The 14675-nt window shown below is 43.9% G+C and overlaps 1 protein-coding gene across 4 annotated transcripts in view; it reads right to left on the reverse strand.

Annotated features, from left to right (window-relative positions):
- The window catches only part of KANK1 (KN motif and ankyrin repeat domains 1), a 140069-nt gene that overhangs the window by 21400 nt on the left and 103994 nt on the right, over positions 1–14675 (reverse strand). For 3 of the 4 annotated variants that reach the window (XM_054177902.1, XM_054177903.1, XM_054177904.1), the window contains exon 3: positions 4459–7110. In XM_054177902.1, coding sequence (XP_054033877.1) covers positions 4459–7110 — 2652 coding nt within the window. Of the gene's footprint in view, positions 1–4458; positions 7111–7513; positions 7703–14675 lie in introns of those variants that run through there. The other variant, XM_009901733.2, reaches the window with a different exon arrangement.

Raw genomic sequence — 14675 nt, forward strand, 5'->3', positions numbered from 1 at the left:
TTTACCAAAGTCACTTTAAGAGACATGTTAACAGGCTGGAGGTTGCCACTCTCTGGGCTGCAATAGATCTGAAAGAAAAAAATTATTTATACCATGGCACAACTTTCAGATTCAAACACTCCATGTAGTGCTGCTGCAGAATGAAAGCAGCAAATAATCTATTTTTAATAATGATAGTAGTAACTAGCTTGTGTTAGCACATGACAGGGCAAGATGCATCAAACCTCTTTAAAGAGGTCTAATTTAAATAATGTCTTTATGGGACAATTACTGAGCAGATCTCTTCTGGTATAACCAGGTGGGTATTTAAAACAGAAGAAAACCCAAACCTGCTAAATGTCTCAGCTTCTAATATAGAAGTGGTCACTACCATTTTCAAATCATATAGGCATTTGAGCTTTCTATGTTGTCACATGTAGCACATCAGTAGGTATCACCCTGCCATATGACAGTGCAGAGGGGGCACTATGTTTCCTAGAGATGTCACCCAGACACATGTGAGTAAACAGCACTCATATGGCACACAGGTGGGACCATCTGCATGACCATTTTTTAAATCATGCACTACCTGCTGGGGAAGATGAATGTCAACCACCACGTCCCCAGAAAAGAGACTCTAACAAGCACAAACGTCCAAAAGCTTCACTTGCTGAGTAAGGCACACACCTGCAGCACAGCTGAAGCTGGGGGCCTCATTCACTTGCATAGATGTAGATAATCAGTGCAATTTGTAGCAGCTCATAACTTTGCAGGGTCCACCAACAGGTGAGCACTGGCTTCCAAGCCTCAAGTAAGTCTCAAGTTTTCAACTACACTAACATGATCCGTGCTACCAAGAGTGGGGCTACCAACACATCAAGCTTGGAGAGAAAAAGCCTATGAAGTTTGACAAACTTAGCAAGCACATACAGCTCATCAAACAGATGAGCTGTAAAGAGAAAACAGCTTTCTCCAATTCCCTGCTTGTTTTGCATTATGAACGATGAAACAAGAGAGAGAGAACTCTGGCTACAAAATTAGTCCTACAGACCAGCTTTGGACAACCAGGATTTTCTCATACCACCATCATTCCTTTGGTCTTTCCATTATCCCTTAGCCTATCTCCCCAACTCTGGGGGAAAGCTCCAGAAAAATCTTGGAAGATATTTCCACCAGATGGCACATCATGTTTTCCTAACCCCCATGACTTTTCAACCCTTTTCTTCCCACTTCATTTCACTCCCCTCAACTCTTGATTCATTAAGTTGCTTTCTTACGCATGATGATTAGTGTAATGTTTCCACTGGTGCACTCAGGCAGGCCTGCTCCAAAAAGCAACCACAAAACTAGTACTCCCAAGATCACTCAGGCAGAAGTACCATGCATTTTCAGGTCAAATATGCTCAGGTAATTTCTCAGGGCAACAGCAGAGCAGTTGATTTGAAATACCACCCCTGCAAACTCCCTGCCTATGAAAAACTTCCGTATACAAGACTTGTGAAAAGTCCATGTAATCAAAATTTCTCAAAGTGGCATAAGGCTTCTGGTTGATACTTTGCAGAACACATTGAGTATGAACCCAAAGGTAACTTCCTGAAACTTCTCAAATTCTGTGGCAATAACCAGAGCCTGAATGCACTTGCCTCTCTTAGTCTACTATCTGCTGTCTTGTCTAAGAACAATGACCAGTTACCATCAGTTTGTCATGCACATCCACATGAAGCAGCTGGACAAAGTGCCAGTGCTGGTTGGCATGACTCTGGGGAGTGGAAATCATCCTGACTAGCCAGTGGGTTTTATTTCCCTGATGTGTCTAAGGCTTCTGAAAGATAGTAATTAGGAGTTGCTTAGTTATGTAAGCAAAGGTGTTTATTTTGCAAGAAGCAACATACTAATTGCTAACAGACCCAGTTCAGAGATCATTTCAGAGTTCTGCATCTAAGGGTGCCAGCTGCAGAGCTGGCCTGCATCCCACTCAGCAGGCTCCTGCTTAATGCCTCTGTCTCCATCTTCTGCCACAAGCTGTATCAGGTCCTGTGGAATCACAGATGACCCTACAGCACCTCCCTGCCTCCCCAGCAGTAACAGGGAGAAAAAAATGGAAATTTAGTAATCAGACTGATGTTGTACCTCAGCTACCAGAAGCAGTATGCCCACTAACCCTTTAACATAGATAGCAAGCTGGTACATCTTCAAGGTGCACCTCAAAGGCAGCTTAATTATTTTTGCCCTAAATGGACCTGGCTTTTAAGAGGGGCTTCCTCAGAATGCTCTTTGAATAAAATATTGAAGATGACCCTGCAAAACTGAAACCAGACGTTTCAGCCTCTATTTTTAGCCTGTTTTTCTAAGAAACAGAGGCTTGTGAGGTCGTGCTTCTTACAATAAATTAGATCTGATTGTTTATTTTAACCAAACCAGACTAGAGACTTAGTGCTCCGAAGGACCTTTTGTATTTATGCAAGCTTTAATGAAAGCAGGCTCAGATGCTAGGTCTGGAGAAAGGGATGCTGGCTGAGTCTGCACTCAAGACACCTGAAAAGCTACCTCCAAGAGGAGCGAGGACAAACTCTGATGAGATACTAACAGATTAAAAAAATAAACAAAATAAAAAATGGGGAAAAAAAGGCCTCACATTAGGTCTGCCTTCAGCACAAATTCTTCCACTGAATAAAGTAACACATGATAGTGTTTTTGGAATTAATAGAAAGAGAAGGAGAAACATTTCAGGTTTATAATATCTTTCTCACTCCAGTTTTCCATGGGTCTAAACTATTACAGCTGCAGCTTGATTAATCTACTCAGTTCTGGCATGCAGTTCTCGCCAGGGACTAGATATAAAGAGATTTTACACTCAGTATCCACAGCTAAAGACAACATCATTACAAGTTAAAGTAATTCCAAAATAATTTTATCAACAACATGAAATCTGAATCTGAGTAAAATACAGCCCATTGCTCCACTGGTGTCTAGTCTCTACACATTTGATACTCTGCAGTAAAAGCAGTGAAAAGAACTGAGGATTTGCAGCTAGTAAAAAATTCAGACTCACTGATTTTAAGGACACTTCTAATGTCTGCTAGATGCTCTTATTATAGTATCATTACTTGTAAGAAGCCCAAAATAAAAAGTGCATACCAGAAAGATAATATTGCTGAATATACAGTATCGTATTGCATGTATGCAGAGAGGATATGGTATGTTTCCTTTGCTGCTACATAAATGCTGTTTATTGCTTTATTATGAGAAGCTGAAAGTTTTACTTCAGCTCATTTAGCAAATGAACATTAGAAAGAGTCAGATTTATCAAGCTGCCATTTATCAAAACCAGGTACATTTTAAGACTGTAAATAAGCTGTGAGAGCTTTATATAGCAGCACATAAGGACAGAATATTATGTTGGTATTAAATGGTATTTACTCAAGTGGGTTTTTCCCCCCCAGTTTTCCCCCATTTCCTTAACCTCTTGGTTCTGTTACTGTACAGCAGGACCAAGAAGATGGTATCTAACAAGTCACTGCCAAGCATTACACATTGGTTCTCCAGTAAGACAATGTTTATAAATTTAATAGTAATGTGGTTGGATTTACCAATAAGATGTCAGAAAGGCTGTTTTAAACTAGACTATTAGACACCCACAAATAATAAAAATGTAAGCAACTTTACCCCAGGAAATAAAGAAATCCCTCAAATTAATTGCATAGACTTTAAAGTGAATAAATAAAATTCAAGGAGTATTTAAATCTCAATTCTTGCCTTTCCTGAGTGGCACCAAAACCTCCAGCAGTAATTACAGCTTACGCCTTTCAAACATGAGGCTGTAATTAGGGATTAGGACAAACACTTACTGAAACAGAGAAGAGACAAGATGTGGTTTCTGTAAAGCACTCTGGAGCTGCCGATTATAAAGCAATGAGCCCTGCCGAAACAGGGAAAGCACCCTACAGCTTTCTGGCTGACAGGCACAAAGAAACAAAGGCAGTGGAAAGAACACTACAAAATCTAAGGAAACATCTGTGGAAACAACTCTGTTTGATACAGATGTTGAATATGACTTTCAACCCTGTTTCAAATCTGACACTGTAGTTTTTACAAAGGGCATACTAGGTTTAAAGAATGGATGAAATTCCAAACCTACAAGCATTAACCTTGTATACTGTTACAGGTAAAAGATGGAATCAACATTTTGCACGACAGTCAAACCCTATACATTTTTAGATACCTTTCTTGAACGGTCAGAGCCATCATCATTACTAAGCCCTTCAAAGTCTGCTGGACTGACAGAGATAGAACTACCTTTGTTGTTTCCAGTTACCAGTGGTGGGCTGAAGAGAATGCCCAACAGGCACATCCAGCAACAGTGCTATGTTTTGTTTCACTATTTTCTTCCAGTGAAAGGCTAAGTGAGAGCCTAGAATGTAACTGGTCTGTGGCTCTGGCAAGTAGTGGACCAAGTGCGTGCCCAGATGCTGGACTTACCTGATGAAGGGCTTCTCTCTGTGCACTGCTTCTGAAGGTCCAGGCTTCGCAGCTCCTCTGTGCTGGCATATTTCATGACAGAATTGATGGAGGTGAGGGTGCTGATGAGCTGTGAATTGAGAGATCCAATCTGGGAGTGGGGCTCCCCAAAGGCTTCTGCCAATTCACTGTAATTTTCAGCAAGCAGCATCTGCTGTTCCTGCAGCAGCTTCTGCACACGCTCAATGTAGTGATCCAAGCCCGTCCTCAGCTCAGGTGGCGGTAGAGGAGTTTCCAACAGGTCACTCATCTGCTCATACACAGACCCTCCACCAACACCGATGCTCCTAGTGCCAGCTGGCACAACTGGCAGTGGAGGGGGTCCACAGGCAATGCTCCTCATTTTAAGCCCAACCAGGTAGTTCTCATGAATGTTTATCTGTCCAACAGCAGAGTCTTTGGTTTTTATTGCAGATGGCTTTTCAAGGATAGGGTGGCTGGAGAGCAAGGTGCCCACTCCAACAGAACGTGTTTTAGCAGACGCATGTATGTCCTTCACTCTGCCATCTCCTACCGCCACACTCCTCGTCTCCACATTCTCTGTGTTGGTCTGTTTATCACAGCTTCTCAGACCAGTGTTTGTCCCACAGTCTGCCAGGGAGGCCATCTCTGTGCTGGTGCACTGGTTCACCATTTCCAAAGCAGTGCTGGTTTGCTGGCTAGCCATAGAAGGCACAGCCATTACCATTGCTTCTGCTCTTGGCACAGCCTCTGTGGTGGTTTCACGGGACACACTCTCCTTAGGGGTACAAACCACCACATCTACTGAACAATCCCCACAGCCCACAGACCTCACTGCTCTGGCTACCTGTGCTGTCCAGCTTTGGCTAGGCACAACTGTAGGCTCCTCTGTGTTGATGCCCATCTCACAGATGCTCATCTCTGTGCCCACTGCTTTATCTTGCAGCTCAATGGACCACCCTGTGCCCTGGTCTTGAACCTCTGCCTTCTCCTTCACCAGCCACTGGCTCATTAGCAGCTCAGGGCCCACAGCTGTGCTCTGCATGGCAGGTCTGCAGGAGGTGCCAATGCTGCTCATCTGCAGATGGTTTCCCACTGATGAATCAATGACATCCACGTGATCTCCCACCATTTGGTCTCTTGTTTGTACGAAAGCCTCCACCATCCTGCTGACTACACAGGGCTGGGCCATCACAGCTTTATCCATTTTTTTCCTAGAGCCAGCTGCCTGCAGCTCCTGTTTTAATTTGGTCATTTCCCTGTCATGGGTTGTTTCCTTTAACTGAACCTCTAGTCTGTAAATCTTCTCCTTAAGGGCTTCAATGGTTTGCTGCTGAAGCTCTATCTCTTTCTCAATCTCTGTAGACAAGCCAAGCATGGCTTCAGTCACACCAACCCCAGACTCTCTCATTTCTTTCTCTGTTCCCACAGCTACTTCTTTGTATTGCCTTGCAGATCTGTTGTATATGACCACATCATTCATGTTCTCATCAGCACCTACAGCAACAGATCGGGCTTCTTTTATCAGGCTTTCTCTGTTCCCCCAAAGGTTTGCTGGACTTTCATAGTTGCTATCCTGGATTTTTTTCTCCAGGGCTTGCATCTCAGCAGTCAGCTGCCTAAACTCCTCTATCCTCTGAGAGCTCTGCTCTACAGTCTCCATCTCTTCCTCACAATCTATATACAGTTCTCCACCTCTTCTCACCTGAGACATGTGTTCCCACTGCTCTGCATTTCCTGCACTGTAGGATCGCTTTCTGAAACCATACGTATCATTTGGTGTGGCTTTCCTCTGGTTTTTGAGTTCAGCCATCATGTGTCTCTTCTCTTCCTGTAACACTGAAATCTTGACCTGCAGCACAGGAATGGTCTTGACTTGCTCCTCCAGCTCCTTGAGGCGTTTGAGGGCAACTGCCATTTGCTCCCTGATGTGCTGCAGATGCACTGGGCTGACATTGGTGACTGGTGTGGATATTCCTGAGCTCATGGGGCTGTGACGAATGGAACTGCCCAAGGAGGAGCTGAAGCAGGCACCGCAGTCACTGTTCCCCTGATATCCATTCTGCAGCTGCTGAACTGTGTGACTGTACCCACTAGATCCCACGAAAGAGGGGAGAGAGCTTGTGGAACCCATGCCTCCAAAGCTGGAAAGCCGAGGCCTGCGAACATCTCCAGGTGTGACATGCATCATCCTCTCCTGCTCGAGTCGCCTCCGTGTTTCCATGAGGGTTTTTGTTACATGGAGGTTGTGCCGAGGAGGTTGGGGGGAGGGAGGAGGAAGCTGCTTAGCCTCAGGGACAGTTAAGTAGGAAGGAGATGTTTCAAAGGAAACTGAGGGTCTTGCAGAAATGGATGAGGTTACTTGGCTCCTTGCTGCCAAACAAGACTGCTTGTTCTCATCACTGTTTGATGAAGACAGAGACTCTGTAGAGGTCCAGCCACTGAACTGGCCACCAGAGTTCTTGGTACCCACAGAGACTGATACAGGTTTCCTCTTCTTTCGGATGTTCAGTTTCTTAATGGTATTCCCCTTTTGTATATCATCCACGTACTTCAGAAAATCCAAGTCTAGCTGGTAGCCGTAAGGTGTTTCCACAAAATAGGGGTCTTTCCGTTCTTTTTCATCTCCATTTACAACTACTTCCTCTTTTTCTGGAAAAGAAGAAACAAAATCAGAATTGGAAAAGAAACTATGTCTCAGTGAACTATGCTCTAAAACACAAGCCCAGAAAGACCCTTGCTTACATCATGCCAGAGACAGAAACTGCTGCTGCAGCTCAGCGAGCAGACTAGCTTTCCTCTGACTGACCCTCAACACTAAATCCCAATTAACTTTTAAAAAGTTAATCAGTAGGTTTTCAAGGGCTGAGAATTGCATACCCACGTAAATGTGTACACATGCACACACACAGATACTGTCTATTAACAAATGGGTACAGAAGTGGCACAGCTAGCAGCCGAAAGCTGCCCTCACCTGAATCCCTCCAGTCCTGTGTCACACCAAGCTTTCACACCCACTGAGCTCTCACGCGAAGACCGCAGGGTTACAACGTACCGCACGTTATCATCCAGAGACCACCTTCTCTAGACGGCGCATTCAAGCAGGCAACAGGAACTCTGACCTCACTCCTTATGCAACTGGTGTCACTGGACTTTACACAGATCTGCAGCTGGTTTATGGCATTGGGAACTGCAGCCGCAGGAGGAGCAATGCCAGCTCGCTCTCACCTCAGCTCACGTAATTTCCGCCAGTGTCTCTGACTATAAAACGCATGAAGCACCAGGACTGCAGGCAGTGGGACCCCCTTTTCAGTAGGGTCTGAATCCCACCACTGAAAGAGTCTGTCGCCTTGCATGTGTGGAAAAGCCATCTGCCCTCCGGGCGCCGGGCATGCCTGCTCCCAGAGCAATTCAAATAAAAATTCACCAGCTCTGCCGGGCTTCCTGAGGCAGCTATACGCAGCTCTGATACCCAGCCCGCTCCTCCCGTCCCACTTGAGGAACGGGGGCAGAAAAAAGGGGAAAACAACTGTTGCGAGTTACGAGCTGGAGGAATAACAAATGCCAGCTTTCCGGTTACCTGAATTAGCCACTTGCTTCTGCCCCCACACTGCAGAATTTCCAGCCACGTACGGCTGCTCCAGCTTCATGTGTCACACGCCTCTCCCCTGGCTTTCTCCTGCTCTACCAGATGAAGAAAAGCTGCCCGCGGCCGCGCAGCCCCAGCCTGCCGTGCACGCCGGCGCCGCTGCCGCGTTTCCACAGCCCGCCCGCCAGCCCTCCCTCCGCCCGGGCCTGGGACTGCGGCCCGCCCTGCTCCGCTCCCCGCGCTGGCCACTCGCTCGGCTGCTCACCCAGCCAGTCTCCCTCCCCTCCTGCTGAGCCCCGCCGATCGGTCCTGGCTCCGGTCCACCCGGTCCACGCCCGCCCCGCCTGCGGGGCGCAGCAGACTGCTACTGTGGCTGGAAGCGAATTTAGCTCCCTGTTTCGTTTTCAAAAGACAAGTTTTGTAAGCCGCGTCCTCTTAAAGGAATACAAGCCTCGGGGCTAGTGGCGGGGGAGAGAAACTGCCGATTTACTGCAACTTCAGGAAGTGACTTAATGTTGTACTGAAAAGGCTTAGGAGAACGGGGTGTGTGGGGGGAAAGCTCCTGTTTTTCCAGTTTCCTTGGCATGCTTGAGAAAAGTCTTGTCTACAGACATCACAACTGCTTTCACGGCGATCCTGTACGCGTTTGGCTACCACAGAGCACCCCTTGACGGAAGAAGGATGCTGCCCAGGAAAAACCTGCCTTCTTCGGCAGGGGAAATCAACAGGATGGAAGCACCGGCCCAGGCAGGCACAGAAGTGGGGCTGACCTGAGAGCATTGGTATCTCTGCCCTGCAGTGTGGACAGACTGTTCACTAGACACAAGCAACTCCCCCTAGACCACATGTTTCTGCTACAAAACCAGTCTCAGTCTGCTGTGGTATTTACTTATAGATGCACCCAAAATAGCCATCTAAATACCAGAGTGGGAGCAAAAATACATACATAGACACATACTTTAACCACATAGGCACACACGGCTCCTTCCAGCAGGGCTGCCTCAGTGTCAGCAAGGAAAATGTCTCCCACTGGCAGTGAGAGTTATAATAGAGCATATTTTCGAAATTACTCCTCTTCCTCCCCAAATTCAGTGCTGTGTTCCCACATTCTCATTCTATTTCTGTTCCCCACATACAGTCAGCTCTCCACACCCCATAGCTTTTAGCCATAGGCTGCTCACACTTCCCTCCAATCTGAACCCTAGGTTTGTCCTCACTCTCACAGTGGCCTTTCATACCCTGTAGTCTTCTGGTCTGCCTTCTTCCCAAGCTTTGGATTGAATCTGTTTGCTTGCTCCACTAATTCAACCTCATTCTAGGTTTGGTTCTAGTGAACTCACCCAACCCATGTAAATTCAAGTTCCATCAATTTTAACTGTTCTCTCATTTTACCTCATTCCTTTCCTCTGCTGGTCTTCCTACCCAGCAACATCTCCAATTCTCCCATCACTGCACCAGTGAAGTCAGATGGCTTCTCTAAGCTGTCCCTGGGCATAATGCATAAGTATTGAATGGGTGAGGGAGGAACAGACTCTTTGTAAGTCCCAGGACTTAAGAATTAATGCATCTTTGGAAAAAGATTCATAAAACCTCTAAAAAGGCATGCAAATCTCATGCTAAGTCGTGAGAGCCAAACTAGAATCACAAATGTGTTTTTTCTTCTTCATGGAATGGTTTTAAGATTGCTTAATAGAAACCAATCAAAAATAAGTAATTTTAAAAGATCCCACTGACACTGACTCCCTTACTAAACCTCTCCACAACACGTGCAGGCAGCTCAGTGTCTTCACAATTAAATCCCTTTGGTCCTCAGCTTAAGCTGGCACCACTACCAGGACACAGTTCGTATCTGCCACTCCACAAGCATGAAGCTCATTTGTGGAGCTGACTGCCTGTTTCTTCTTCTTCAAACAACACAGTGAGCACTCCACCAACACAATCCCAGTATTATGAGTTGATCTCTGCAGACATTTCTTGATGTGCTAAGACAAACAACAATCAGGCATGCAATCTACCACCACCAACACAACACTGATGCAGCATGCAGGAGCTGTGCCAAGCCTTTGTGCATTTTGCTGTCTTGGGAGAAAGGGCCAAAATGGGTGTGCCTGTTAAGCATGGAACAAAGCAAAATGGATGACTGTTTTCAAGCAATAAAAATGGTTTTGTTGGTTCCAAAAGGAAAAAGGAAGCAAGCAAACAAACAAACAAAAAGCCCAGCTAATAAAAACAAAATGAATAAACACGTGATAAGAGTGCAGCCCTTGGGTCTTGGATGAACCACAGATGCTCTTACTCCCTAGCTTTGGTGGGTGAGTATCAAACACTACACAAGCAGGTACCTGAGATTAACCTAAGAGGAAGTGGTATGTATTTGCCCTTCAGCACAAAAGGTAAGTCTTTGTGCCCAGAGACCTCCAGTGAGCAGATTCCTACCCCATCCATGCCAACACTCATAGAAGTACTGCAACAAATAACCACCTAAGACTCTTGTTAGGTATCTTATCTCATCCATGGCCAGCTGATTATGGGCTGTGGTGGGTTGAAGTTTCCACCCCCCCAATATTAACTTTTCCAGACTAACTCAGTTAGAAGCCAATGAAGCTCTATTTACAATCAAAAACTACACTCTACAATGGAATGCCATGAATATGTACAAAATATACACTATTTGCAGTGTTATACAGAGATTTACAATTAGTAAACCATGTGAAAACCCCCCTGGTCAAAAAGACCAGGGAAGCTGTTCCACTGCCACCCCAGCCCCTGTCCCAAAAGAGACAGGATTGGAGAGAGAAGCAGTGGGTTAGACTTATCCAAGGCCAGCCAGAAGCACGTTATGTCTCCTGAGCGAAGAAAAACAGCCAGAGATCAGGAGAAGAGAAAAAGAGAATGGGAAGAATTGTTATGGTATAGCTCCTCTTATCCCAGACATTTATCCAATGAATTTGTTTAGAATAATCTTTTGTTTTCCTTTTTACACCCACTAGTGATTTATTTTTATTTTTCTACTTTTGTGCTTGAAATACGCAACTAAGTGCTAAAGGCATAGCCTAAAATCACCACTGCTAAAATTAGAAGAACTATTCCCCAGTCTGCATAGCAGCTCAGGCAGATACTACTTCACATCACTGTGTTATACTGAAACGTGTATGTGCAGATGCATAAATACCATGAAAATGCTGCACTCATGTTTTCTTCAGAAAGGTCTTTAAATGCAGTAAGACAAACACATTATGCTTTTAGTCCAGTACCTGTGAAGTAAAACACTCTGAAGCAGAGAGTCCTCATTGTGATACTGTTAATGGTGCATGTCTCCAGAAGTATGCAAAGGCTTTATTTCCCTCTCCCTGCTGCAACATAACCATGGGCAGGACACAGGTAGCACTTAAAAAATGCACTCTTCAATTCTTGCCTCCTGAACTGCTGAGGCTGTCTCTCTCCAAAAATTGTAATCTTTCCCACTTATAGTATATATTATATCCCATCCCATCCAATCCAATGCATTACACAGGAAGATGACAGTATTCTATATTGAGTCAGCCCTACCCAAGTCCACACTAATCATGTCTGGTCCCAGACCAGGAGAACTGGTTAAAAATAGTACACTTAGCTGATGTGCTTCAAGACTTCTGAGGGGCAGAAAAACAGTGAAAATGTGGGCAACGTTTTGGTTCTGCAACCTCAGGAAACTTTACCCTAGAGTGGCCTTGGAGGGCCCAAGAAAGACAAACAACTGAAGATATATTTCTGAAGCTAAAATTCTAAGGTGATTTGAAAAATAAAGACATTGTATCTAGAGCCTCTCTCCCCATCTGGTTATGATATCTGCTCTAAGGCATTTTTATCTTGGATCTCACTGCTGTTTAATAAGTCTTTTTCACTGAAATAATGTTATGAATAACAGAGTTATGGCATAAGACAGCTCGCAAGGAATGCTGCAGAAGAAAAGTACAGAGACAATAGCTGGCATAAATGGAGTTGATTTGTTATTTTTATATGCTCAACTTCTCTTGGGCAGAAAAAGAAGGGATTTAAAATAAAAAAAAACAACAAAACAAACTTCTGAGTTTTTGATTCTTTACTATAATAGACAAGATATTAATGTTTTCCCCTTTCACCCCCACTACTACTTTGTTCTCTTAGTTTTCAGTTCTTCAGCATATGTAATAACCATCCCTGCTTTCTGAAAAAGAACCAAAATACATGAGGCTGAGCAAGTGCAAAATGGAGTAATTAACCATTTTATTTTGGTTTCAGATGTTGGGATTTGAATGCAAGTTAAAAACCAGCAACACCACCACAAAACAAACAAACAAAACCCTAACCCAACTCAAACCGAAAAAACAACCCAACAAAACAAAACAAAACACCAGCAACAACCAAGCAAACAAACAACAAGAAAACCACTTGGAAAACAGATCTCAGAGTTGCATGTCAGCCATTTGTATCAGCCTTCATTTGGCTAGCAACGTACAGAAATTGCTAGCCATGAAATTACTAGATTCCCAGCAGTGCAGCCTAGCTCTCTAGTATTTTCAAAGGTGGGGGAGGAACAAAACCCCCAACCCAAACATCAATCTGTCAGATTTTTATGGTATCTTATTCCAGGAACTGAGAACGGAAGACTTACGGAAACAGAAAATTGTTTGTGTACTTTGCCAGACACAGCAGGAGCAACAAATGTTTTACTTTTCCCTTTTCAATTACTGCGCACAGCAGTGGTGTGAAATGTGCTGCAGGTGTGGAGTGCAGGCTGTCCCAGCGAGGGGATCAGAGAGCCACTGCATCCCCAGAGTCAAGCCATGAAGCTGCCTATGGCAATACCCTGGTGCTGGCTTCAGCCACTTCCTTCTGTAGTGCCAGGCTGCAAGACTGGGATGACTGAGCTCAGCTTGTACAAGCAATGGCACAATTGCCCAGCACACTACACTATAGCACAGACATGACTAGTAACCCCTTCCTCTTCTTTTTTTTCTGCAATGAGAAAAACAACCAATAAATACTGCCTTGTGAGAAAGGCAATCTATTTTACTATTACTCAGCTATAGCTACACCTGGAGAAAGTGGTATTTAACTGACAGTACACCTGATGCTGCCAGCTATGAGGTACCACAGTCCATACCAAAACACCTCAGGCAGAGAGGGATGACAGACCCTGATACCAGCCCTGCAGTTACAGGTACAGAAGACTGTTTGTTACAGAAAAATTCCATACACTGCATGTTTTACTGAATAAATAGACCTTCAGTATAAAATGTTTACTCCAAATTTAATCTCGAAAGGAAAACAAGGAACAGAAAAATGGTAACATATTTTAATAAGGTTTTTAGATAACTTTTTAATATGTGTGTACCAATACTCCAACTGGGGAGCTGATTTTTCAGTTGTACAGCTAAATACTCGGTGCTTTAGGTTATAGGTTGTAATCAAAATATGGGGGATAGCAACATCTCTGATAATAGTAACAGAGAAAGGCAGACACTACAACACTGTGTAATAAATACATTTTTATTTCAAGTTAATAATAATAATAATAATAATAATAATAATAATAATAATAATAATAGTAGTAGTAGTAGTAGTAGTAGTAGTAATAAAAATAATAATAATTAAAAAAAACAGGTTGGAAGAGACCTTCAAGATCATCGCGTCCAACCCATCAACCAATCCAACACCACCTAAATAACTAACCCATGGCACCAAGCACCCCATCAAGTCTCCTCCTGAACACCTCCAATGATGATGACTCTACCACCTCCTCGGGCAGCCCATTCCAATGGGCAATCACTCTCTCTGTAGAGAACTTCTTCCTAACATCCAACCTAAACCTCCCCTGGTGCAGCCTGAGACTGTGTCCTCTTGTTCTGGTGCTGGCTGCCTGGGAGAAGAGACCAACATCCGTCTGTCTACAACTTCCCATCAGGTCAGATATTTGTGAATATCCCTCACAGAAGTGAACTAAAGACACTACTCTAAGTAAATGAACATAAGCAGCAGAAATGTTGAAGAATGATGATTCAGGTGGCTGCTGGTTTTCACTTGCACTGTGAACATGAACACTAGGGCACCGGGCTATGATGCCACATTTACCAATTTACCAGCTTTTTAACACTGGTTAAAAGCAGAGGCATTTTAAGAATGGATCCACTATCTTAATACTATGCTTTTCCTAGAAGAAGTAGAACTATTATGGCAATGGAAGAAAAAAAAAATCAAAACAACCATGGCCACATAGCACATACTATTCAATGCATCTAAAGGCTTAACTGGGCTTTTCCATTAACTTGATCAACCCACAGTGAAAACAGTCTTTCACTCAGGCTTCTCTGAGCATGAAAATTCTTAGTTGATTAGTAGTATATTAGTATTATCATTATAGTTAAAATATAACAAAAATTGTAATTATTTAACATTACAGCAAAACCAATGAGCCATCCTTCAGTTTGGTGCTGGTGGGCAGATGGATGCACAGTCTGGATGTCCCATTGTCTCCACCTCCTCAAGGTTCAATTCCTAAATAAGAAAATTCCATTTCTTCATCTTGTAGAAGCAATTCTGTCTTTTCTTATTTTTTTTCTCCTCTTGCTGCATGTTTGCTAACTATGTGCTGACCACTGTTCATAGC

The sequence above is a fragment of the Dryobates pubescens genome, chromosome Z, assembly GCF_014839835.1.
Source record: "Dryobates pubescens isolate bDryPub1 chromosome Z, bDryPub1.pri, whole genome shotgun sequence".
NCBI lineage: Eukaryota > Metazoa > Chordata > Aves > Piciformes > Picidae > Dryobates > Dryobates pubescens.